The sequence below is a fragment of the Peromyscus eremicus genome, chromosome 1, assembly GCF_949786415.1.
Source record: "Peromyscus eremicus chromosome 1, PerEre_H2_v1, whole genome shotgun sequence".
Classification (NCBI taxonomy): Eukaryota; Metazoa; Chordata; class Mammalia; order Rodentia; family Cricetidae; genus Peromyscus; species Peromyscus eremicus.
The window spans coordinates 63,709,837-63,737,496 of record NC_081416.1 but is presented as its reverse complement, the minus strand read 5'-3'; the positions used below and the strand labels follow the sequence as shown (position 1 = coordinate 63,737,496).

Genomic DNA, 27,660 nt, shown 5'->3' with positions numbered 1-27,660 from the left:
TGGAGCGGGCTGACATCAAACTACAGCATCCTTAAGTGCCTCTGTCTCCCGAGTTCACCACTGTTTGGCGTACATGTGGAATTTTTTATTTTGAGACAGGGTCTTGATCCCTAGCTAGCCTAGAACTCTATTTAGTCCAAGTTGGCCTCAAACTCAGAAATCCTCCTGCCTCTGCCTCCATAGTGCTGGGATCAAAGGTATGTACCACCACAAGCACCCTATACATTTGAATTTAAACATGCATTTTGCCTAAAGGAATACAATTCAAATACATTGGAGGAGGAGCAGGAGTATTAAGTCATCCACTGATAAAATGAGTTAAGCCAACCTGGGCTACATGAGACCCTGGGGGAGGGGGTACCTAAGCATGATGGCATACACCTTTGATGCCAGCACACAGGAGGCAGAGACTGGTAGATCTCTGAGTTCAGCCAGCCAGGATTACATAGTGAGACCCTGTCTCAATTTTTTTTAATTAATTAAAAGCTGAAGAAATAACTCAGCAGTTAAGAGCACCCGCTACTCTTGCACAGGACCTTGATTCACTTCCCAGCACCCAACATGTGGCTCACAACCTGCTGTTAACTCCCGGTTCCAGGGGACTCAGTGCCCTGGAAGTACCAGGCAGGCAGGCATGCATATGCATGTGCATAAACTCAGGCTAACCACTCATACATAGAAAGTAAGAGATCTTTTTTAAAATTTTAAAAAAATTTTTTTTTCTGCCAATAAGTGGTAGCACACGCCTTTGATCCCAGTGCTTGGGAGGCAGAGGCAGGCGGATCTCTGAGTTCAAGGACAGCTTGGTCTACAGAGCAAATTTCAGGCCAGCCAGGCCAGAGCTACACAGAAACCCTGTCTTGAAAAAATTAAATTTTTCTAAAGTTGTTCTTCATGATGCAGTTGTGTATCAGTCATGTCATTTGACAAGCTATTGATAGTTGCATTCATCAGTGGCAGTAAAACAGATGCCAAGTAGAAACTATCCCAGAGGTCCTGGGACAGCCTTCCCGGCTGTTGAAGTGGAGGAATGGGGGTGCCTGACACTGTTCTGTGCTGTTACTCTTAGGTCCTGCCCCACTTGCCATACCTGAAAAGTTCTTGTCCAGAGCTAAGTGTGGCAGCTGGCTTCTAGTCAGATGGCACACCCTGCTCTCCTTAGCTGAGGGCCTGCAGTGGGAGCCTCGCTCATAGTGAGACCCAGTGGAGGAACGGTGGGTGCCTGCTGTGTGCCTGGCATCATTATTCTGTGCCAGTGCTGTTAGGCCCAGTCCCAGCTACCATCCCTTTAAAGTCTAAAGAGCCAAGGTTCTTGTGTGGGCTAATGTGATGGCTAGCTGCTAATCCCTGGACATTGCAGATAGAGAAAATACCCAAGGGTGCTGCGAAGGGGTCATTCTCTGCATGCAGCATGGCTAAAGAGAAGGGCAAAATTCCATTCTGGGGTGACAGTGGGTCGTGGATGATGCAGGTCGCAGCACTTCTAGGGACTCAGCAGCACTTGCAGGGACTTGCTGCTAGCAGGCAGTTCAAGGCCAGCTTCATCTACATAGCAAGTTCTAGGACAGCCCGGACTACTTAAAGAGACCATGTCCCTAAAACTAAAAACCTGACATTCCCACCTGGTCTGCCTGCTCCTGCCTGTAATTTCATCACTTGTTCTACCTCAAGTCCCACATGCATTTCCTGAGGTATGTGTCACTCAGGACCAGCAGAAAGATTTTTTGAGGCAAAGCAACAAGGAAATGATCAGAAGGGTGATGTCTCCAGTTCAGGAAGAGCCAATGTGGTCTGGAGCTCTCTCCCCAAAGTGGTCCTGCACAACAGGTCAAGTAAAAAAACTAACATTTTAAAAATGGAAACTAGTACCTACATATACCCAGAGCAGACAGGACCCTGAGCTATCAAAATGATGGGATTAGAACTCCTGAAAGTGTCATGAAGTCAAGTGTTAGGTTGAAAAACAAAATCTTGGTGTGCAGGAGCATTATTCTAAAGAAAGCTTTTGGACTCAATTTTGTGGCTGTTTTGAGACGATGATTAAGTGAAATGAGACTTTGGTGGCAATCCTGAGCTGATAAGTGACTGAAGGCAGCATGTCCAGTTCGTAGTGTCCAAACAGTTGTTTGAAAATACTTTTGAAAGCTTTTGATTTTTGCAAAGCTTGTGGTCTGACGTTGGGTCTTGCACATTTCAGGTGCAAGGTACTCAGGCACAAAATCCTGTCCACCACTTAGACCTCACGCCATGGCTTGAGCAGCATGACTCCTGGCTCTTGTGGCTGGAGGGCACTGTACAATGGCCCTACACCAAATGCTACCCTGGGACGGGCACAGCCAAGAGTGAGAGGTAGTAGCATTTTCATAGAGCAGAGGTTCAGTGACTTGTCTTGGCCAAATTCCACCATCACAGTGGTACTTATTTTCAGATTATTAGGTGAATTGGGTGTTGTAAAGCATGCTTGTACTTGGGAGGCTGAGGCAAGAGGGTCACAGTGAGTTTGATACCAGCATGATATACAATGAAATCGTGCCTCAAAAAGGTCGGGGTTGGAGAGGGATAGGAAGGCTGAACATTGTGGAACATCTTTAATGCCAGCGCTCTGGGATGTGGAGGCAGGCAGATCTCTATGAATTTGAGGTCAGCTTTGTCTATGTAATGAGTTCCAGGACAGCCAGGGCTACATAGAGACCCTGTCTCAAAACAAATGCTTTAAACTCATCTCTTTATCTCAGGCCAGCCTCAAACTCACTATGTAAACCAAGAATGACTGTGAACCTCCTGTCTCTACCTCCAGAGTGTTACCACACCTGCTTTGTGGTACTGGGGATCAAACCTAGGGCTTTGCAAATGCCAGGTGAGCACTGTCAGCTGCTGAGCTAATGACCCAGATCTTGTTTTATCTTGCTGTGTTTCCCAAACTGGCTTGAACTTGTGATCCATTTCCATATCCCAAGTGCTGGGATTACAGGCAGGTGCCACCACACTGCCCAGTTTTAGAGATTTTTTTTTTTCTTTCTTCCTTTATAGTCCTGACTTGGTTTTGTTTTTTTTTGAGACAGGGTCTCTCTATAGTCCTGGCTGTCCTCAAACTTACAGAGACCTGCCTGGCATCTCTGACGTGCTGGGATTAAAGGCATATGCAACCATGCCCAGCAAAATTCAGTTTTTTTCTTCTTTTCTCCCTCTCCTCCACCTTTTTTTATTTGTTTGTTTGTTTTGTTTTGTTTTTTGAAACAGCATTTCTCTGTGTAACCCTGGCTGTCCTGGAACTTACTCTGTAGACCAGGCTGGCCTCAAATTCTTGAGATCAGCCTGCCTATGTCCCCAACCCCATGCTGGGATTAAAAGCACGTACTGCCACCACCACCTGGCTGATGGGTTTTTTTCTTAATTAAATTTTAAAAAGTACTGTATAGACTTTGAAGTCCTCAAAGGAGTAAGGAAGGTCTTGCCCTGCTTCTGACTCTTGTGTATTTCTTGAATATGTTCCGATTTTTAGACATCCCAGTTTTAGGTAAGAGTAGTTCCACCTGTCACTTCACAGAACTTCTCCATTCTCTCCACAGCAGTCAAGGCCACAGCTCTGACCAGAGGGCATGTATCTCAGAATCTACACTTCCAGAAATGCTCTGATGCTACCAGCCCAGGACCACTGTGAGTAAAGGGCACTATTTACTTGTTTTGTGGAACAATTGGGAAAAAGATGAGACCATCTTTTTTTAAAAAACTGACAGGAGCTGGGTACATGTCTGGAGGTCAGAGACCAACTTGTAGGAATCTGTTCTCACAGGTCCAGGGCTAGGACTCATCAGGCTTAGCAGCAAGCACCTTTATCCCCTAAACCATCCTGCTGGCCCCAGAACATCTCTTCTTGCTTTCGCAGGCTAACACTGTTTTCCATTGGTAAGTCAGCAGTTCTGTATTTTGCCTAATGGTAATTTTCCATTCCCATCATCCCTTCCTTTTGTGTTAACTTGGAATTCTGTTAGGAAGAATGCTACCTGGTCAAACATGTATGGATTGAAGGGCACCTGCTTTATGCTGTGGGCAAAAAAGCATATGTGATCATGACCTCACAACTCACATGGCCAGCTGGGACCCTTCATGATGGGCACACAGGTGTCTCCAACTTTAGTGTCTCCTATCTGAGCTCTTCCTTTTTGGCAAGTTCCAGACTTATCTTCCTCTAATTATTGACTTCCTCAGTGAGCCAGGCTTTTCTCATTAGAGTATGACACTAAATGTAGGACCTACGGTTTAGTGTCACTGTGTCCGAGGTGCCTTAACTTACTTTCTTCCTCAGTATTAATATACACAACCTAGTTTCACAGTGCAAACTTTACTCAGGCAAGAAAACACCTGTTTACTATGATGTCCTTGTAGGATCTAGTCCAGACACTACTTGCCAGCTACTGGGCTCCTGCTTGTCTCCCAGCTCCTCCGACAGCATGCTTTTGTGATTCACTTGTAATTTAGTGAAGTGCCCTTGTGTACTTATGTCTGCCCTTCCCCCTCCTACTCCTTCCTATCCGCCCACTCCACCCACCACTCACCGCCTCCTATGACCATCACCTCCCATTGACTTCTGGCTTATTCATCTCAGATTTTTACACAAATGAGGAAGCGTGCTCCACTGTCTTCAGCTCTTTTCTCAAGATGAGTATTTCTTTTGGGTTGAGCAGTACTGTGGGCTCAACTCCAGGTGGCATTAGCTGGAGCTAGAAGACTGTCAGAATGTGGCAGCAGGGTGAGCTGGCCAGCAAGCTTCCCAACCTTTGACTTACAGGGAGGCCTGTCCACTGGGCAGTTTGGCTTCTTCCCAGTATAGAGCCTGGGGTCTAAGAGAAAGTGCCCGATAGAAAAGTAGCAGCTGCCTGCATTAGATCTGGATGGACCCAGGAACTAGGCTACATCACTTTGTCCTTGTCCTAGCCACCAACTTCTCCAGAGTTCTAGGGAGGGAACATACACACCCATCAGAAACTACAGAGTAGACCTGCTTTAGAGCTTTAGAACTATCAGATTTCCTAGATCAAACCTTCATCTTCAGCACCCTTTAAACTTGTCATGTTCTATTTGCTATGTCCCAGGAATCAATCAGTTCCTTCTATCTTAGCAGCATGCTCCTTGTGCCATGGCTTTGTGAACCAGCCTCTTCATCCTACACAGGTACCTTAGAAGCTTAAATATGTTCATATTCTTGTGCTTATTTATTTTGAACCTGTTTAATAGCACTTTTCTATGTAGACCAGACCATAAGAGAATATTAACTATGTAAAGGTGTGTTGCATTTGTTTGTGCTGCATTTGTTTAACTATGTGAAGATGTGTTGCTGTTTCACCTTGCCTAAGGTATCTGACTAGTCTAATAAAGAGCTGAATGGCCAATAGCTAGACAGTAGAAGCATAGACGGAGCTGGCAGAGAGAATAAGTAGGGGGAATCTAGGCTCAAAGGAGAGAGGGAGAGCCAGCCACCAGCCAGCCAGACATGGAGGAAGCAGGAAAGTTGGACATAGAAGAGGAAAGGTCAAAAGCCCGGAGGCAAAACATAGATGAAGAGAAACAGGTTAAATTAAGTCATAAGAGCTAGTGGGACAAGCATAAAATAAAGCTAAGCATTCATAACTAATACGTCTCTGTGTCATAATTTGGGGTCTGGTGTTCCAAAAAGGCCTACTACGCCAGACTGGCCTCAATGTTGTGGTCCTTCTGCCTCAGCTCACAAGTGCTGGAATTAGAGGGAGGCATGAGCTTATTTTGCAATTCTTAAGGTCTTCAGGGGAAAGTTCTAGCAATTCAAAACAAAGTGCTTATGTTGGCTTCTTGATGGGGTTTTTGTTGTTGTTTTTTTTTTTTTTTCTTTCCAGATCTTTGAAATATACCACATGCATGAAGATCCAAGATGTCAGATCTCCTAGCTAGAGTTCTACACAAGTGCTCTTAACTACTGAACATCCCTCCAGCCTGCCCTGGGTTTTTAGGGTACTGCCCCAGGTCTTCTCCACAGTTGTAACCATCTGCATTTCTGCCATGTTACATTCTACACTATGTTAGCTCAAACCTACGGGTCAGTATAGTTCTGCATCATCAACCGCATTAATTAGTGGCCAAAGCAGTTTTTCTCGAGTCAACACGACTGGATTTTGCTACATTTCAAATTTGTTATTCAGTAACTGAACAGTAGTAGTTATATTTAGATGTATGAGTGTTTTGCCTGCATACATATCTGTGTAAGACTTCTGTGTCTGGTGCCTGCAAAGGCTCAAAGAGGAGCATCAGACCTAGGACTGGAGTTATACATGGTTATGAACCACCCATGTGGGTGCTGGAAATGAAGCCCAGGTTCTCAGGAAGAGCAGCCAGTGCTCTCAACCACTGAGCCAGCTCTCAATCCCCTAGGCAGTCATTTTTTTTATATAAGCAGGCTGGTTGTGGTGGGACAAGCCTGTGATCCCAGAGGCAGAATGATTCTAGAGCCCCAGGCCAATCTAGATTACTTAGTAACTGTCTCACAAAACAAACATACATACCTAGACTAGAAGCATAAAGGCATGCAGGGCAAGGTAGCTCACACCACTAATCCCAGCACTCAGAAGGCAGAGTTCTCTTGAGTTCAAGACCAGCCTGGTCTATATAAAGAGTTCCTATCGCAAAGAAAAAAGAAAAGAAAATCTTTCCACTAAAGCCATTTGGAAATATATTTCTGTCATTCTGCCTGAAGGCTGAAGCATGAGAAAACTGCCCTTTTGCAATTATGGGTTAAAAGGGGGGGGGGGGGGAGGGAGGCAGTAGGAGGGTGCCGCAGGAGAGATGGTTCAGTTTCCAGCACCCCTATAGGGTGACTCACAACCAACTCCAGCTCCAGGGGAATTCAGTGCCCTTTTCTGGCCTCAAAGGGCACTGCACTCATATGCTAGTGTACCATTTAAATAAAAATAAAATATTCAGGAGCCAAGTGTGATGCTGCTTGCCTTTAATTCTAGTACTTGGGAAGCAGAGGCAGGCAGATCTCTGAGTTCCAGGTCATCCAGAGCTACACAGTAATACGATTTCAAAAAAAGATACCATCCCACTATCTTTCTCCAAATGAAAGCTATTTCCAGTAATCATTTAAATATAAACAAAAGACTGTTAAAATGTTACTTTTATTGAACTCACCTGAGTTAAGTGTGGGACAATGAAACAAGTACATGTTTTTTTATATATGGATATATACAGCATGTCCAGGAGGCAGCCTTTCAAAAACATGCTATGGAAAAGAGGAAGACTGACAATATGCCTGGATTAACAGAAGCTCTGGATACTGATTAACCCATATGCAAATCCAGTAATCTCCAAAGGATTTGGCAAAGATGTGTTTTCTTTTCATTTCCAGTCTTTTAAAGTAAGACAGATTTGCTTACAATACAGCTGATTTTAAAAGCACACAAAATTTAACTACAAACAATGGGATTAAATGCAGCAGAGTGGTGAAGGTGCCAGCAACAAAACTGACAACCCAAGACGGTGATGGCAGACAATGAGGCTGCACAGTGGGGTTTGTGGATAATTTTAGCTTCGCCTGGCTGTTTAATTCACATAGTAAGAGGTCTTTACAGACACACCTGTTTAATTAACTACATTTGTATTTTCTACTATGTAATAGGATTATAAGGCCACAATATTCCTTTGGGACAAACCCTTTAATGATTTTAATATCACTCATTCTTTTGAAGTGTAAAGTGTCTTAACTGGATTACGATTATAGATCATTTTTAAATACACCATTGCTACTATATTAAAATTATTTATACTATTTATATCTAATATTCAAAGAAAATTTACTAATAAATGCTACAATAGGTATCAGTCTGACATGCTTATTAATTGATCCCATAGGTATAATTATAGGTCATGATATTAGTCTATTCTGTCTAACTAAATCAGGAACACTGCATTTACAGAACAAATACACACACGTAGTGCAGACACCCAAGGATCATGCTAGTTCTTCAGTTATCTGTCACAGCTCAGACATGAATCCTCACTGTGTGAACAAAAGTCAGCTCCAGTTCTTCATCAAAAGGTGCTAGTGGACGTTGTCAGACGCCTTCCAATGTAGATCCTAGACAGAAAAGGAATGGCAGTCAATCAGGTCTCACAATTCTCAGGGCAGGTCACTGTGATTACAGCTTGCAGAAGGGAACTAGCCACCTCATACTTAATAAAGTATGATTATCTGTAATCTTTATCAAGTGTTTTAGTCATCAAATATGTATTTCATATTGGTCTAATTTTTCTTAAATTAAAATTTAATTTTTTTTTCAATTATATTCTAATGGCACAAAAGACTGAAAGTACAAAAAGAAGAAGAAACTAATAACAGCAGGGATTGAAACTCAATGACAAAGTACCTATAAGGGCCTTAACAGGTTTAAACCCCAGGACTGCCCCGCCCACACACACACACACACACACACACACACAAAGTACAAAACAATGACAAATGCTATCACTATGGAGCTTCGCAGTTCCTTCAGTGTGCAAAATGAGCTACACAGCTGCACCCCAAGAGAGGCGGCTTCACATCCAGTTAGTTCATCACTACTAACATCAAAGCCCAACCAAGGAATCAGTAATGAAGCCTCCCTTCCCCAGTCAAGTAGAGGGGAGTGAAAGTCTAGGAAAGGAGACAGAAGAATTCCAGCTGGCCAGGTCTGTGTGGAGTTGGGAGAAATAATTCTGTGGGCAGTGAGCTATCTAGAACTAAGGAGGGTAGCTTTCATCTCAAAAGACTGAAAGTTGCTAAGAGATCTTGGGTAGGGCGGCACCATCAAGCTCTAAGACTGGGGAGGATGCAGGACAGAGACAGTAGGTAGGAGCTGGATGCAGAAATGATTTCCTGAAGAGAAACTCAGCTTGGGTACTGAACATATAGATTCCTAGACCCTATCCACACACCTTGCTGGTTCTGTTCTGTTTTGGTTTTTTGAGACAAGGTCTCAGTGAGTAACCCTGGCGGGCCTGGAATTCAGAGATCCCTGCCTCTGCCTCCCAAGTGCCACTGAACTCTACTACTTGTTAGTTCTGAGAAAAGTTCCAGGTGATTGGATGCACCTGACCATGAGACCAAGTACCAGGACAGAACTACACATGGGGAAGGGATGAAGGCAGGTAGGGTTCCAGCCCAGGAAGCTCAGGAGCCTCTGGCACCCAGGAAGCCATTTTACAGGAGGGTCCATACATCTGTGAGTCTGCAGTACAGGAGTTAAGGGCAGTGAGGACTGGAATTGGATGTACCTGAGACCCACAAAATCCCAACAGATCAAACATGAAACAGACCAGGTGTCATAAACCACACAAACAGCCTTTAGGGGGAAAAGAATAAGCAGACAACAGAGCCTTCAACCCAAAACATATCCCCAACTAACCAGAGGCCAGAAGCCCACAGTGCCATCCAGGCCATTCCGATAACTCAAAGCCATACCACACTGTCTTTATATATGGTCTTGTGAAATCATCTCCACGTGGATAGAGGAGAGGGTAGCAGTAGGCCTAAAGAAAGTAAGGGCTGGGGATGTAGTTCACTTGGCAGAGTGCTTAGCCACCATCTATGAAGCCCTGAGTTTAACCCCAGGGCCATATAAATTGAGTGTGGTGGCACATGCCCATAATCCCAGCATTCAGGAGGTAGACACAGAAGAATGAAACCTAATCTCACCCTTGTAAGGCCAACTGAGAATCCATTTGTCCCAGTCCCTAGTGTCCTCTTGGTAGCCTGCTCTGGCTCTTCAGCACTGGTCTCATCTAGAGAATCCACAGCTCTATTCCCTGGTCTATTTTAGTCTAAACTTGATACAAAAGCAGAAAGCCTGGAGGCCTTATTTATTATTCCACTATTGCTAAGAATTCAACAGAACCATCCACCCACTATAGAGGTGGCACAAGAAAGACATATCTATATATCTCTCATCTCTCATATCTTCTCTCTCTCTCTCTCTCTCTCTCTCTCTCTCTCTCTCTCTCTCTCTCTCTCTCTCCCTCCCTCCCTCCCTCCCTCCCTCCCTCCCTCCCTCCCTCCCTCCCTCAATAACCAATGAGAACATCTATTCTGGGGTCTACAATTGCCAAGGCCTACCCTGCTAGCACTCACAGAAGCATCACTTACCCCAATCCAATGGCCAGCAAGTGAGACAGCAACAGAGATGGAAGAAAAACCTTCAGAAAGTCTGCAGAGAAAATGCCTCCCTTCTTCATAACGCTTGTGTTCCTCATGCTGAGAGTAGTTGTGCGCTTCGGGTGTTTAAAAAGGAACTCCCTGGGGGGAAAGAAACTACTAATCAATATGTCCTCTTGTCAAGGGAAGAGCCCATGATACTGAAAACACTTACTTGGGGGGAATATTTTCTGGCCGACTTGACCAATCCCATATCCAATCTGAGTTTTTCTTCAAGATGCTTTCAACTTCTCTTCTTCTCTCGATATAATCTTCCTCAGACTAAGGAAAAGTATTAACAAAACAAGTGAGCTTCCCACATTCACACCAGGGAGTACCCATAGTCTCTTATGTCCTTGTTGAGGCCTTTCTATAGACTGCCAGGAAAAGGTGTGGTCCAGATTAAAGGTGGATCTTCCCAACTCAAAGATCTAGTTGAAAGGTTTATCTTCCAACTTCAAAGTGGGTCTTGCAACTTCCAATGATTTAATTAAGAAAAAAATCCCTCCCAGCTATGCCCAGTCATTTGGGTTTTAGTTAATTCTAGATTTGTCAAGTTGACAACCAAGAATAGTCATCACAATTTCACCCCTTTCAACTTAACACACAATCCTATCTCCTTATGCCATGCTTAATTTCCAAATGAAAACCAATAACCAGGCCATAACTACACCTAACATGGTATTAACTATCCCATGTACAACTGCAAATGCATTATAAATTTAGACATTTAGGCAGTAATGTCCTTTGAGGGACATTCTTAGTATCTCAAACTAAAATATGATAACCACTGACATTCTCTTAACTTACATTGTATGATAACTAAATCAAGTAAAGGAAACACAAATATCTGCAAACACATTTTTAACAAAATATGACAGAAACATTCATGTCAATTATAGTCCTCATTTCTACAACTGGTCACATGGCCTTAGCAGCTGAAATTTAGAACTACCTTCCTCTACTACCCATTCTGTATTTCCTCCACCTTCAGCAAGTATGTCAGGGAATCTTGGTTCTTTTGGGGGGGGGGGGCATACTTTCATTCCTGAAGAGTCTGTGCCCTTTGTCATCCTGCCTAGATTAAACTGCTGTAGTTTCCCACTGACTTCAGTGAGCCCCCACTAGGGCTCAGGACATGGTAGCTCTAAAGGATCCCCTGCATCCTAGACATGTTTCTTACCTCCACTGTGGAGAAGCAATCCAATTTCCCCCTGCTAATCTGGATCAATCACCCTTCCCAACACTTTTATTCCTTTATTAGCCTTGGAATTTTGCCTTTCTTGGCTTAAGGGGATCACAAAATGAGCTTCCAGTTCAATGGAATGTTTGCTGTGTCTCCTGGCAGAACCGCCCACCACCATCACCCAAAAAAATTCTAGACCAGCAGAACTTAAGGTCACAGAACAAGAAGAAAAAAAATTCCCTAGGAGTAATCATGGGTGGAACTACTCTTTTTTCCACCCCTTGATTTTTGGATCCATGGATCCCGGTTATAGAAGAAACTGTACCACATACTGGGCACTGATTTAAAGGGTATACCACCTTCTGGAGAACCTTGCATGCCCTCCAGGCTGCTGAAACCTAATTGGCCCTGTGTCTACAGAAGGTTAATCCATCTATCAGGCCAGCTGCTTCAGATGGTGGGGAACATGGTAATGCCAGTGGATTCCATGATCATGGGCCTACTGTCACAGTTGTCTGGCTGTGAAGTGAATTTTTTGGTCAGAAGCAATGCTGTGTAGAATACAGTGGATAAGCATTCTGTAAGTCCACTGATGGTGGTTTTGGTAGAAGCATTATGTGCAAGAAGAAAGGCAAATCTATGACTAGAATAAAAATCTACTCCAAGGACAAAGTGTTGTCCTTTCCATTGAGAAAATGGTTCATGTAGTCAACCTGCCACTAGATCTCTGACAGTGCCATCCATGTCTAGGGCTCAGTGTTGGTCTCTGCTGTTGGCAGATCTGGCACTCAGCAGAAGCTGTAGCCAGTCAGCCTTGGTGAGTGGCAATTCATGTTGCCGAGCCCACACATAACTGCCATCCCTGCCACATTGGCCACTTTGTTCATGGGCCCACTGGGTAATGACAGGAATGGCTCTGGAAAGAGACTGACTCTCCATAGAATGGGTCGGGTCATCCTATCTACTTGATTACTGAACTCCTCTTCAGCTAAAGTCACCTTTCAATGAGCATTTACATGGAACATAAGTATTTTCACATCCTTTTCCCATCTGGAGAAATCTGTAATTGGTGAGATGTCCTTCTCACCAATTTTCAAGTAATGTTCTTTCTAAACTCCTGACCATCCAGCCAATCCATTGGCTACAGCCTATGAATTCAGTGAATGGTCGTTTCTCTTTCGAAACAAAATGTATGACCATGTATACTGCCCAAAGATTTTGCCCACTGTGAAGATTTCCCTTCTCTGGTGTTGTCTTTCAGGGTTGTCTCAGAAAGGGGTTGTAATGTTGCAGCTGTCCACTTCTGATTCACTATTTTCCCTGGCAGAGGCAACTTGAAAGGCCTTCATTTAGTCTTCCAACAATAACAGCCCTCACTCCACAAGTCAGGGAACCAATGTAAGAATTCTGCCAAGAGTTCACAACGGTAACTCCAGTTCCAGGGGATCTGACACACTCATGGAGGCATATATGCAGGGAAAACCCCAATAATTAATTAAATAAATAAAACTTTAAAAAAACACAATTCTGCCAACTTCTAAATATATCTATCCCAAGTAAACATTCTGGGACTGGGAAATAACCACGGGATGAGCTCAGGTACCACTGGACCTACTGAGTCAGACTTCAGCCAACAATCCACTAATTGCCACCATAAACACCTACTTTAACTAGCACAGTGTTTCTTGGGGTCTCCTGGAATCAACATCAATTCATATCCAGTATCCAAAAGATGCTACAATATCTGATTATTCCCTTTCCCCCAGTGTACAGTTACCTAGTCTTGTCTCACACAAGCTGTCCTTTATGGACATGCCCACTTTGTCCAAGTCCTACTCAATCTGCTAATGTAGTAGGTTTAGGGACTGGAGATGTAGCTAAGTTAGCAACATGGTAAGCACCTGCCTACATGTACAAAGAGTCCTGGGTGTTCCATTCCCAACACCACATCAACAGGGTTCAGTGGCACGTGCCTTTCTGTCTCTGCACTTGGGAGTGCTAGGCCGGGAGGAAGTTGAAGTACAGCCTAAGCTATAGAGTAGGAAAGACCCCACCTCAGAATACTAGAAACATTGTTGTATTGTCATGAGGACCTAGATAACACCAGAACCTATTCTAGCAGAAGAAAATGAGAACATTCTAAAATGAAACAAATAGGTGTGGCTAAGTAAGTGGAATATTATAACAAGCTAGTTTAAAAGATGCTTTTGAGAAAAAGCAGACTACAATTTCAGCTACATTTTAAAAATTATGTAACAGCACAAAATACTAATTAAGATGGTCTTCAAAACAGGAGATAATAAAAAATTTTCTCTTGCATGTTTAAAATTCTGAACTGAGTACTTAAGTAGTGGTAGAAGGTATTTAAAATAATACAAAAATTTAAAAATATGACTGCTCCAAAAGTGGACATGCACTCAAGTGTATATTAGGTTGAGTGAGTTCCAAAAGCCTTTGGATCCCAGACTGGGGCCAAACAGAGTTCCCTGAAGAAAGCCTAGGCTAGAGGTAAAGACAGTCGGTTTCTGGTGATGGGATACTGGTAAAAATCGGCACAGGAGGAAAGAATGCTTTTAGTAGAGACCTTGCTTCCTAAGAGAGCTGCTGAACTATTACAGATGTTATTCATCTTCACCATATTAAACATTATGCACTACCAGATAAAAATGAGCAAGATTCCACTGCCTCAAACTACTACATAGAAATGGTATGGGTAAGAACAGTCAGCTTAAGCAATAATCCATCTACATGTCTCACTCTGAGGCTGTGTGGTGGTTTAATTAAGAATGGCCCCCCACAGGCTCATGTTTGAATGCCTAGTCATCAAGGAATGCTACTATTTGGGAGGGATTAGGAGAGGTGGTCTTGTTGGAGTAGGTGTGGTCTTGTTGGAGGAAGTGCGTCATGAGGTGTGGGTGTGGGTTTCAAAAGCCCAGGCCAGACCCATAGTTCTCCCTCTTCCTGCTGCTTACAGATCCAGATGTAGAACTTTCAGCTTCTTCTGCAGCACCATGTCTGCATGCTTCCTGCCATGAGAATGGACTAAACCTCTGAAACTATAAGCAAGCCCAAATTAAATGCTGTCTTTTATAAAAAGTTACTGTGATCATGGTGTCTCTTCACGAAAACAGAACACTGACTAAGACAGGCTCTATCTACAATAATGCTAAGGACATCGTATATAAAGCTCATTAAGTTTCTGTTAATATTAGAAAAGTGAGCTCATAGACTGGGATGTAGCTCAGTTTGCAGAATGCTTGCCCAGCATGCACAAGGTCCCAGGTTCTAGTCCCACACTCACTACAAAAGCTACAAAAGCCAAGTGTAGCTGTACACACCTATAACTAGTTCAGCACTAGCAAAGTGGATTTCCCAATAAATTAACTAATTTTTTTTTTTTTAAGATTTATTTTATTTATTATGTATACAGTGTTCTGCCTGCATGTGTCTTTGCAGGCCAGAAGAGGGCACCAGATCTAATTGCGGGTGGTTGTGAGCCACCATGTGGTTGCCGGGAATTGAACTCAGGACCTCTGGAAGAGCAGTCAGTGCTCTTAACCTCTGAGCCATCTCTCCAGCCCCAAATTAACTAATTTTTAAAAGACGGTTTTAAAAATATAAGCTGTGTAGGGCTAGGAAGATGGCCCAGTGGTTAAGAGTACTTGCTGGTCTTCCAGAGGACCCAAATTCGGTTCCCAGCACCCAACCAGATGGCTGACTCCTGCCCATAATTCCAGTTCCAGGGGATCCAATACCTTTGGCTTCTGGACACCTGCAGTCATGCGCACATACCATACAGACATAGACACACACAATTTAAAATAATTGTTTAAAAACTCTATTAAAGCTGGACAGTGGTGGTGCACGCCTTTAGCCCCAGCACTTGGGAGGCAGAGCCAGGCGGATCTCTGTGAGTTCGAGGCCAGCCTGGTCTACAGAGCGAGAACCAGGACAGGCACCAAAACTACACAAAGAAACCCTGTCTCAAAAAACAACAACAACAACAAAATGCTGCTGTTCATGCATAGGTCTTGAATTTGGTTCCCACCACCCACACCAGGCAGCTTATAACTGTCAATAACTTCATGTTCAGAGGACCTAATATCCTCTTCTGGACTCCTTGGACACCTGCATATATGTAGCATTCTCTCACACAGACACACATATATGCATAAATAAAAACTTGAAAAACAGAGATCCCCAACACTCCTGTAAAATGACAGGCACAGTGGAACAGTTCTGTAATCTCAGCCCTGGGAGGCAGAGGCAGGAGTATCACTAGGGCTCACTCGCCAGCTTGTCTAACCAAATTGGTGAACTCCGTGTTCAATGAGAGACCCTTTCTCAAAAACTAAGGGGGAGCAAAGGTAGTGGGGTGTGTGTATGTGTGTGTGTGTGTGTATGTGTGTGTGTGTGTGTGTGTGTGTGAGAGAGAGAGAGAGAGAGAGAGAGAGAGAGAGAGAGAGAGAGAGAGATATTATGCAAAAGTCACCAGACTGATGATGTGCTAAACCTTATAGCATCCTCCTATCTATGGCTTACCAGAGTGCTGTTTTTCTCTCCAAAGCTGTGGGTGTCTATTTCAGCTCTGTTGGTATCTTGTGGTGTCTGGGAGCGAGGTGGGCTTGATTAGGAAATGGACAAAACAGAGCAGCATGTTAATTCTGTCATAAAAAGCATAAATTCCAAGCAGGGCTAATGCCTCAATAAAGGGGATGGAGAGGGCCCTCAATAGCATGCCTCTTCCCTTCTGCCTAACACCAGACCAGGCCAAACAATTCCTCAGTCTTTTCAAATGAGCATACAGGAACCACCTAGACAGTTCTGAGGGAAGCTCCACCCTTCTGCATGATCTATTGCATAGCCCTCAGAAGCATCTGACCTTCGATCACTGACTCTCAGCCACACACCTTGGATTCAAGCCCTAGTAGTGCTACCTAGGAAACAAGCAGCTGGGGGGCATGAAGGAAACTACTCAGAGTCAGTATTCACAGTGAACAGATTCAAGGGGGGGGGGGGGTAATATTAATGGACTTTGTTATTTGTCCCTAGGTTTAATATGTTCCCTCCAGACTGAGCCCCAGATCACTCCCTCCCAGCAGACTCCAGGGTTTCTTGTACCAGAACTGCTGCTGGAGTTATTCCCAAATGTGGCCTTAGACCTGGAGGCCAACCCACAAAAGCATGCACAACTGTGATTATTCATCTGCTAGGAACATCAACACTGTAAGAGACATCCAGAAAACCTACCTGTCACAGTGAGAACTCTTGGAACTACTTCTTCCAGATTCATGCTGGGCATCCAGCAGTATTTTTTCCATGTCACCATTATAAATAGAGACGGAGGCTGGAACACTGCTCCCATTCCCATTGCTGAAGTGCAGTTCTACCCAGGAACCTGAAGACAACAAAAAGAGCAGTTAGAAATCTGCCTACTCATGGGACTTGATGATGTATACCTTAGTCCAGATACTCTGAGTTCAAGGCCAGCCAGGACTACATAGTAAGACCTTGTTTCCAAAACAAGAAAGAAAGAAAAAAAAAAAAAAAAGGGAGAGAGAGAGAGTGAGTGAGAGAACGAGCATGCATTGCCCACTCACATTCCCAGGAAATCCCAAAGGTGGCACATGATGAGCCATCACTCTAGGCCCTACTTTAATCCCACTTAAGACACTTGCATTTCTGGTCTGCTGGTCTCCTTAGGTCCAGTAGGCAAGGTTCCTGAGGCTGAGACACTGCACTGTATCTTGACATTCCTTTATTCCATGCAGGTATTCTACAAACCTGTTGCTTTACCAGGGACCAAGATGGGGGTCTTGTTTAGGCTGGCAAAGAACTGGAAGTCTGGCCCCTTCTGTGAGCTGGGTTACAGTCATGGGTCAACATGGCTTACCAAAGACTTAAACTGTTTTCACATTCCAGGGTCATATGGCCCTGAGGCTCTGTGAAATTCACATTTATGGCTGTTGGTCTGCATTTATACCAGAAATCAGATTAGTGAGTTTTGAAACAGAATAGTTAATTTCTGGTCACATTTCACTCACTAGAGGGATCTACCTTTCAAGTATTCACTTACACAAATCTTTTACACTATAGAAGTACAGCATAACACACATTAAATATGAAGTCCAGGGGTACAGTTTGGTTCTCCAACACCACAAAAATAAAAGAACACTTTGTACTGTTACATCAGTGGCTTGCTTCCAGTTGGGCTGCTATAAAAAATATTTTAAGCCAGGCAGTGGTGGCACACACCTTTAACCCCAGCACTCGGGTGGCAGAGCCAGGCGGATCTCTGTGAGTTTGAAGCCAGCCTGGTCTATAAAGCGAGATAAGGCAAGGCTCCAAAGCTACACAGAGAAACCCTGTCTCGCCATAAAAAAACAAGGGCTAGTGCTGTAGCTCAGTAACAGTGTACTTGCCTTGAAATCATAAGGAAGGCCCAGTACTGACAATGTTTGTGTGTGTGCGTGTGCATATTTTTCAGCAGGACATGGTGGTACACATTTAAATATTCAGCAAGGCTAAGGCAGGACTGCCAAGTTTGAGATCAGTTTGTGCTACACAGATCCTATCTTTGTAGATGTAATTCTAAACAGTCTTATTAAATAAGAAACACAGAGCCAAATAAAGAGTTAAAAGCCCAGAGCAGTAGCCAAGAGCTAAGACCACCTTATCTTACCATTCCACTCGCTGCTGTCCTTCCCCTGAGAGAGAGCCCTTCTTCCTGTGTCCTGTCTTTTTTTTGCCTTTCTGTTCTGCCTTCTCATTGGTTCTAAAGCCAACCACTTGATTTTCTCGTCACTGCGTGTCTATACAGACCTCCAGGTCTCTATGGTTCGGGTCACCGCTTGGCTGTGTCCTTGAACACACAGAGACTCTGCCTGCCATGTGATTGGATTAAAGGGTGTGTGCCACCACCACTGCTAAATGGCTTATTCTTAGCTCTGATCCCCAGGCAATTTTATTTATTAACATACAAATAAAATCACATTTCAGCACAAATAAAATATCACCATATATCTTTAAAAAAATAAATAAATTGGGGGTGTGTGCGCGCACGCACGTGTGTGTGTGTGTGTGTGTGTGTGTGTGTGTGCACACACACACACACACACTCCCACCTGTAACTGTCTGTATAGTCATTTTTACTATGTATCTAATGAATGGGGTTACTGGGTGAAATGTAGTGTTTTAATAGATTAATGCTAGCAAACTACTTTCTGATGCAGTTGAACCAGCACGTAATCACAGCATGAGTTTGTGCTACTTCACACTGTGCCAACACTTGATTACTGGTCTGACTTTCATGCTCCTGGATTTGAATGCTATGTTTGGCAACAGGGGCGTCTTTTATTGCAGACTGTCTGTGCTTCCCACCCTATAGTGCTTGCTTTCTTTCTATTTACTCAGTGTTTGTGTATAGATATGTGGGCACCTGTGCACAGTATACAAATGGAGGTCAGAGAACAACCTGCAACATTCTATCATTTGGGCCCTGGGGATTGAACTCAGGTTGTCAGGCTTGACAGCAGGCCCCTTCTATCTTGCTGGCCCCTGGTGCTTTCTTTGGCAGAATCTGAGTGTATGTTTAAGTGCAGGCCTCATTCTGGGCCCAGGCTGATTTCTCTATTTTGATTCACAAGTCCATTTGTTTATAGAAAATCTTTTGTTGAGCCATTAAAATGGCTCAGTGGGTAAAGGTGCCTGTTGCATGAACACATGCATGCACACAAGGCAATAACAAAAAAGAAAATCATTTAATAGATAAGAGGTAGGCTGGGCATGGTGGTCCATGACTTTAATTCTAACACTCGGGAGGCAGAGATAGGAGGATCTGTTTGAGGCCAGCCTAGTCTACCCATCAAGTTCAAGGATAGCCAGAACTATATACAGTCCCTACCTTAGAAAAACAAAAAATGGGCCAGGCAGTGGTGGGGCACACCTTTAATCCCAGCACTCAGATAATAGAGGCAGGAGGATCTCTGTGAGTTTAAAGCCAGCCTGGTCTACTACTGTTACACAGAGAAACTCAGTCTCAGTCTCTGTCTCTGTCTCTGTCTCTGTCTCTGTCTCTCTCTCTCTCTCTCTCTCTCACACACACACACACACACACACACACCAATGGGAGAAAGGGAGGGAGGGAGGGAGGGAGGGAGGGAGGGAGGGAGGGAGGGAGGGAGGGAGGGAGGGAATGGAACCACTTCAACTCACTGAGTTGGGGAAGTAGAGCTTGTAAGAGGCCCTAATTTCAATCTCCAATACCAAAAGGGAGGAAGGGAAAAGGCAAGAGTCACTTCAAGTTCAAGGCCAGCTTCATCTACATTGAGACTTTGTTTCTAAATCACCCCACATACACATCTCCAAAAAGAAAAAGGAATTATGCATGGTGTCACACACATATAATCCAAAAAAGATAGGACTTAAGAGTTCAGGGCCACCTTCAGCTACCAGTTTAAGGAAGCCTGCGCCCTGTGCTACACGTGACCTCTAAAACCAACAAACCCCCCCCCCTAAAAAGCCAGGCATGATGGGCATACCTGCAATCCCAGAATTCAGGAGAAAGAAGCAGAACTGTTGCAAGTTTGAGGCCAGCCAGTTCCAGGCCAGCCAAAGGTACACAGTGAGTCTCAAAAGCAAAACACACATACATGTGCTCTGGGAGCAAGAACAGCTATACAACTTTCCAGAACACCAAAAAGAGGTGTTTTAACACTCAGAAACCTGGCCTGTGTACTTGTTGCAGAATATATCACATCAATCAGGAAAAAAAAAAAATAATCAAAGGCCCAGAAATAAACTGGATTTATAGTTTATACCATTAACAGCCTCTCAGTAAGCTAACAAATCATACAACCCAAACCTGAAAATAAACACAATTTTCCTCATTAGCCTCTCAGATTGCCTCGTGCAGAAGCAGGTTTAGCCCACATGAAGCACAACACCAACTCAGAAGGGCAGAGTCCAGAGCCTCTCAGCAGCTGCACACAGGCAGAGGCCCCAGTGCCCTCTGAGATCTGCAAATCCCCACATTCCAATTCCAGACTTTCTAATGTCTTTTGCTGGCCTTCCTCCCTTCACTGACTGATGACACTCAGAAGCCAAGGATAGTGGCTCATACCTAGAACCCCTGCAGTTCTGAGTCACTAAGGCAAGAATGTTACTCTGAGTTCAAAGCCATCCTGGACTACAGTGTAAACTCCTAAACCTAGTCTACACTGTTTAGGTCAATCTAGTATTCAGAATCTGAGCCTGTCCCAATTTATTTGACGAAGCTTAATGTTATCCAAACCTTTTCTAGTATCTAACATAAATGTTTGAGGTTGTGTTATCTTCTTCCCGGTACCAACCCCTGATGGCAAATGTAGACTTTTTCAATCAGGAGTCCAAGGATTTCGACAGTATCTCCTAAAATTAGTATCCAATCCCATAAATTAAAGGCTGAAACCCACAAGGATGCCGCATATCAGACACCAGTCACAAGTAGAGTACAGGCTATCCACACTGCTGCTCAGTCAATTACAAATTTAAAAAACAAAAACTAAAAGACTCATTCAGGATCCCTACACACCCCTCAGATTTAATACTTTGCTAGAGCTCAGAACCCAAGAAAACATGTTGCTTAGTTTGTGATACAGTTCAGAAGCAGCCAGATGAAGCACACACACAGGGCAGGGAACACCACCTTCCTGTTACCAACTCCAAAGCTCCATGAACATTCTGGCTCAAAGCTGGGCTGTAGTGGCAGTTTCTTATATTTTTAACAGCCCATCCTCCAGCTCCCTCCCTCCCTGGTGGCCCTAAATTTCCACCCTCTGATAACTTATTAGTGACCAAACTGTAGCCTGAGGCTAGCTATTCTGGGTCCCCAGTAAGTCATCTCATTAGCATAATCTTAGGGGCTCCTTACAAAATGGACCTGAGTAACAGGATCAAATAAATTCCCCCTAGCTAAGAGATTTGTTTCATGTCAGTCTCAGCACTGGGTGTACCAGGAGTTCAGGCCAGGCTGGTGCATAATGGAAGACCTGTCTCCAAATATAAAAACAAAAACCAGGCCGGGCAGTGGTGGCGCACGCCTTTAATCCCAGCACTCGGGAGGCAGAGCCAGGAGGATCTCTGTGAGTTCGAGGCCAGCCTGGGCTACCAAGTGAGTTCCAGGAAAAGGCGCAAAGCTACACAGAGAAACTCTGTCTTGAAAAACCAAAAAAACAAAAACAAAAACAAAAACAAAAAAACAACAAAAACCAGATACTCAGGAAATCCCACAAGTTTAGGAGCTTGTGTCAGGAACTGAGCCAACAGCCAGATGTGTGTGTAGTACTGCACAAGGGGTAACTGACAATGCAGGGAGCACCTGTCTCTGTCCTGATCTACACTATTGTAACAGTACTCCGTGGAGACTTATACAGGAGTCATTTCTCACAGTTGTGTCACAGTTGTGGGAACTAGCAAGCCCAAGCTCCAGTCCTTTGCTGTCTGTGAGGAAGCCAGTTCCCCGCACGAGACCCTTCACTTGGGCTCATCACAGTGCAGCAGAATACTGGTCCTGCTGTCCTCACACTGGTAGCACTGGATGACTGTCAAAGAGACAGATTCATGTCTTCCAGTGCTTTCAAAAATCACCAGGAGGCCCAGCACCCTCGAGGGGGAAAAAAAAATCCCATTTAGAATGATCTGCTGCAAAAGCCTTGGGTCCAAAAGCTCCATCTCCAGGAATGATTTACTAAGGAATGAGTTTTATCATTAACCTGTGACTGGATAGGAAGTGTAAGTCCTGGAAAACAGAGAAGACTCTATTCATTTACATACACCCTGCAGTTATTCATCCATCTTTTTAAACAGGAAAGGTTGGGTATGCACCTATAATACTAATAGAACACTTGGAAGTTGAGGGCAAGTTTAAGGCCAGCCTGGACTATATAAGCAAGAAAATAAATAAATAAATAAAATTTAAAGAGTTTTTAAAAGGAAAAGAGCACAGGATTGCTTCTTAACAACATTTTTGGTTTTTTGAGACAAGGTTTCTCTGTAGCTTTGGAGCCTGTCCTAGAACTTGCTCTGTAGCCCAGGCTGACCTCCAACTCACTGAGTTCCGCCTGCCTCTGCCTCCCGAGTGCTGGGATTAAAGGCGTGCGCCACCACCGCCCGGCCAGGATTGCTTTTAACAAACAACTTGCTCAGTCAACACAGAAAGAGCAGTGCTGCTGGCCCAAAGCCCTCATCTCCATTTTCCACCCCTCTCCCCCTCTCTGAACCACACCAACAAGACACAAGGCAAGTACAACTGACATCTCCCTGCACTGAGAGCCGCTGGGAGGTGAACTCAAGTTCCCTAAGAAGCAGAAAGTGCTCTTACTCTATGTGTACGAGTGGTTTGCCTGCACGTATGTTAGTGCACCATGTATGTACCTGGTGCTCAAGGAAGCTGGAAGAGTGCATCAGCTCCCCTGGAACTGAAGTTATTGGCGGCTGTGAACAAGTGCTCTTCTTAACTGCTATAATCTCGCTAATCCCTCATTTGGTTTTGGAGACAGAATCTCACTATATAAACCAGGCTGGCCACTGTGTTGGTTGGTTTTAATTTGTCAACCTAACACAACTTAAGAAACTGAGGAGAGGGCCTTTTAAAGTATTTTATTTGAACTTGCAGGAATTGGTTCTTTCCTTCTACTATGTGGGTTTCTAGGGACCAAACTCAGATCAACAGGTTTGGCAGCAAGTACCTTTACCTGCTGAGTTATCTTGCCAACCTCATAGGAAGTGAGCCTAACTGAGGAATTATTTAGATCAGGTTGCCCTATGGGTCTATCCAGGGAACACTTAATTGTCTTAATTGATATAAGACAATCCAGCCCCTAGTCAAGGGGTCCTGAACAGTTCAAAAGTCAGAGAAAGCCAAATAGAAAACTAGCAAGCAGGCAACATGGGTGCACTCAAATCCTCTCCACTCCTGACTGTGGATATGATGTAACTAGCTTCACTGAGCTGGTCCCTCGACTTCCTCAATAATGGAAAGTAAGCCAAATTAACCCTTCCTCTCCTAACTGCTTTTGGTCAGAAGTGAAACTAGGTCAGCCATCCAAGTTAGGATCCTCCTTGAGTGTAACTGACTAGAGTATTTGAAGAGCATGCTTACTTACAGCTGTCGCTTTATGGCACCACATAAATGGTGTATTGGCATGTGCCTGCAATCCAAGTGCTCTAGAAGTGGAGTGAAGAATAAAAGTTTAAAGTTACCCTTGGCTCCTTACTAAGTTCAAGGCCAGCCTGGGATACAAGACCATCTCAAAAAAATTTTTTTAAATAAAAAGGCTATCTCTACCTTAGTCAGCCACTAGAGTACTGAAATTACAGGGCTGCTCTACCCGCCTGCCTTCCAGGCTGCTTATATAATGACAATCCAGGGAAGGGAATCCCCTCTGTGTACTACCCTCTATATCCCAAGGCAAAATTGTAGATTGTCAATCCATGGTTTTCCATAAACTGAGCCCAACTTGAAAACAGAGTTAGAGATTCAAGCAAATATGCTGACAAGCTCGAGCAGAGACAGCATCCAACCAGAGCTAGAGGTCCTCAGAGAGGAGCAGGCAGGCAGGCACACAACCTCGAAACAGAAATATAATGCCAGAGGAGAATGATGCAAGTACTATAGCATTCCAAGAAAGCCAAGCAAGGGAGCACCAAGTCTGAGAGAAGCAATGCTCCCAAATCACACAGGTCTTCTCCAGAAGTGACTTTTGCTGTCTCAACACTTGACTTAGGAGGGGAACAAGAGACTTGGCTGGCAAATAATTCTGAACAGAATCTGCCTGGTAGACAATCCAGGCTACTGGCTTCCTTTTCTGTCACACACACTTGTTTTATTTACCATGCTTCATGTAGCCAGGCTGGCTTTAAACTCCTGATCTTCCTCCTTCCATCTCCCAATGCTGGGATTACAGGCTTGCATCATGTCCGGTTAAGCTACTGGCTTCTAAGACTAACTAGTGAACTTGTCTCTCTGCCTATTGCCAGGCAGTGCCTGTCTAATGCATCCTGAGTCAGGTGCCCTCAGGTATCCCTCTGGTACTGAGCAATCTGTGGCATATCCTTAATTCAAGTAGTCATCCCTGTTTTCACTTAACCTCTGGATCTCAGGATGACTATTTGCAGGGGTGAATTCATATAGAGCCTAGGAGGAACCTCTTCAGTCTAATGTTTTTCTCGTCATACAACCCTGCCTGAGTCTGCCTGTAATCACAGAAGCATTTATCAGAACCAGTTGCAGACAGGGCAGCTGAGTGAAGACGTTACAGAGTCTATATAGTGGGCCTTTCAGGGAGAGGTAGCAAATAAAGCACAGAAGTATCACGAAGCTTATGTCCCCTCCTGCATGCCAAAAGTCATACAAAGAAGAAAAAGTCAGCCCTGCTTTTAAACACCTTTCAATAAGATGGACCAGAAGTTAAAAGGAACAGAATCAATCCATTTTGTGGGTAACACCTTCAGAAAAACTAGTCCCAGAGGTTGCTAAGGGGAATATTTGCTGTCCCACCTACCAACAAGGCTTCCACAGCTCTCAGCCTCAGAAGTAAACAAGAGTGAGCAGAACAGGCAGGCAGAGGAGCTCAGACTCCAAGCTGGGATTCACATTTCATAGGGCAGCTGAGATACGCCATGTGACTCAAATGACCCCTCCTACCCCGGGCTAGACAGTGAGCCAGTGCCGGGCTGCACGTACACCCCAAACAATGGCCCAAATCCTTAGCGTGAGTTTCCACACGGTAACCATCTTTTTATAGAATAAGCAAAGCAGAAAAACAAAAATCATCTTAACCCCTGAAATGACAAATGACAGCCTCGATTTGCCAATGACTCAGCAGTCTAAAGTGTATGTCAAGGAATTAGAAGGTAACTGAGACCTCTCAGGAGTACCCAGAAACTTCCAGAGATGAAACCTAAGTAACAGTGTTAGAAATAAAATCTCACTAACTACAAACATGACTTTACAGCAAATATTATAAAACATCCCTTGATCTCATTTTTAAGAGAAAAGACAGTCTATCAAAGGAGAAACTGCAACTGTTGGACATTAAGGAGTAGAACCTGAATTACAAGATTTTTTTCTAATGTGATTGTAGTTTTAAAATACAGATTCTAGAATGTATTAGGCTGGTTAAACTGGTGTACTAAAATCTTATTTAGAGTAATAAATGCAGATCACTAAGTCTTAATAAAAGCTTTTTAAAAATTCTTAACACAACCTAGCATGGTGTTGTATGATTTGATTCCAGCACTCCAGTAGACAGAGGCAGGTAGATCTCTGACACAGCCTCGTCTACACAACAAGTTCTCAGACACCCAGAGCTACACAAACCATGTCTCGAAAATAAAAGAAAAAAAAAATCTTCACATGAAGTTAAGTATGGTAGCACATGCCTTTAATCCCAGCACTAGGGAGGCAGAGTTCTGGCAGTTCAGGAATAGTGAGACCCTGCCTTAGAAAAAAATGTTAAAGTACTCACTTTAAAGGTTTAGATGGCTCTCTCATGTTTATTTACATGCTCATTTTACTTAGTGAACTCTTGCTTCAGAGAATACAAAGGTCAACAGGATCCTCCTCCAGTTCTTGGGTCCTTAGGATTAAGGCTGAGCTCTTAACTCAGACCCACCAGGTGGCTCTCCGAAATGTATGATGGCACATACCACTCAAGGTGGCCTTGCAAAACTAACAGCTGTCTGCTCAGTGCTATTAGTCTGGTAAAGGCTGGGTGCCAAGAGAGCCTTTTTGTTGTTTGTTTGTGAGACAGGGTATTGCTGTGTAGTCCAGCCTAACCTTGAACTTGTCAAGACTAAGATTCACCCTCCCTATAATGGGATTTTAGACTCTCACCACACCCAGCCTAGCTTCCATCTTCTAAACCTACAAATCACTTCATTGCTTACAGTGAGCCTACTGAGCAGAATTATAAGCATGTTACCCCACTTTTGTGTTGTTTGTAGCTCTTCCACACTCTGTCGTGTCGTGTCGTGTCGTGTCGTGTCCTCCCACCCCCACCCCCGCCCGCCTCCAGGTTTCTCCGTATAGCCGGGGCTGTCCTGGAACTCTCGCTCTGTAAACCAGGCTGGCCTCAAACTCAGAGATCCGCGTGCCTCTGCCTCCTGAGTGCTGGGATTAAAGGTGTGCCCCATCACACCACTGCCTGGCAAGATAACAATCTTTTAACTCTAAGAGATAAGAGTGGTCTGAAGCCTTAGATCCTCCTCTTCCACTAGGAAGAGATGACAAAGCAAGCCAGGGATAAAGATGGGGTGGTGGGGCCGAACTGTTCATCCCAGCTACTCCAGACGCTGAGGCAGGAGGGTTCCAAGTTCAAAGCCACTATGTCTTAAAGCATAAAATGAAAACTGGTAGTGTTGCTCGGTGGTTGAGCTCTTACCTCGCACATCCAGACCTGGTTCCATAGCCAGTACCAAGTAGGAAAAGTGAGAGGCACTATGACCATAAATACTAATGAGTTCAATCAAGACACTGAAAATTCACCCTGAAACCTCTGGCTCCCTTAAACAATGTTGAACCAGGCGTGGGGGAAGCGGAAGGCCTGTAATGTGAGCTTGACTCAGGAAGCTGAAGAAAGAGGATCGCAGGGAGTTCGAGGCTTGCCTGACCTAAAGAGACTGCAAAGACACTGACTGACAGTGTGAACAACAGACCACGAAAGATTCGGCCCGGCCTGACTGTAAAGGGACTGTCTGTAAGATGCACCGAGGCTCATCGCCCAGCCCCGGCCGCACCTCACAGCATCGCGGCCTCTAAGCACCGCACCCCGGCCCGCGACCCTGCCGCCCCCGCGGTCCCCCTCGGCCCACAGCCTCACCCTGCAGGTTCTCCTCCCCGCTCTGCGACATGGTGGCTCGGCAAAAGAGCCCGAGCCCAACTGCGGCAGGCCTCAGCGGCGGTCACCGAGAGATACGACGGCCACCCGCAGCCTGCTCAGCTCTGAGGCCAGGCGACGCGGGGCTGAGGGACAAGGGGCGGGGCGGGGCGGGACGCACGCGGCGGCGGCGCCCATTGGCTGGGGGGCGGGGCTTGCAGGTGGAGGAGGAACGCGGGGCGCGTGCGGCACGTGCGGCGCGTGCGCAGGGCGGAGCCTGGGTGGGGAAGGGGCGGGGCCTGAGGCCGGAGTGCGCTGGAGGGCGGCTGTTTTTAAGCTGCGGAACCGAGGGGGCTGGGGGCGGGGCCTGAGGCTCGAGCAATTGGGACGAAGACTTGCGCGGGTAGGGGAGAGGCTTG

At 44.7% G+C, this 27,660-nt stretch overlaps 1 protein-coding gene across 1 annotated transcript; it reads right to left on the bottom strand.

Moving 5' to 3' along the window:
• Positions 1–7,129: 7,129 nt before the first annotated feature.
• Bnip3 (BCL2 interacting protein 3) lies at positions 7,130–27,394 on the bottom strand. Its single transcript, XM_059265053.1, has 6 exons — positions 27,245–27,394; positions 16,635–16,782; positions 15,927–16,008; positions 10,374–10,480; positions 10,151–10,300; positions 7,130–8,107 (listed from the first exon to the last, which is right to left on the bottom strand). The coding sequence occupies exons 1-6, from the start codon at positions 27,273–27,275 to the stop codon at positions 8,062–8,064; spliced, it is 564 nt and encodes a 187-aa protein (XP_059121036.1). The 5' UTR covers positions 27,276–27,394; the 3' UTR covers positions 7,130–8,061.
• Between the last annotated feature and the right edge of the window lie 266 nt (positions 27,395–27,660).

What these genes read in the sequence shown, in the direction of transcription:
- Bnip3 (XM_059265053.1), bottom strand. Translation starts at nt 27,275, where the DNA reads ATGTCGCAGAGCGGGGAGGAGAACCTGCAGG. An exon ending in CGGGGAGGAGAACCTGCAGG is followed by an intron (nt 16,783 to 27,244) that starts GTGAGGCTGTGG and finishes TGTTGTCTTCAG; the next exon opens with GTTCCTGGGTAGAACTGCAC. An exon ending in AAGAGTTCTCACTGTGACAG is followed by an intron (nt 16,009 to 16,634) that starts GTAGGTTTTCTG and finishes TTCCTAATCAAG; the next exon opens with CCCACCTCGCTCCCAGACAC.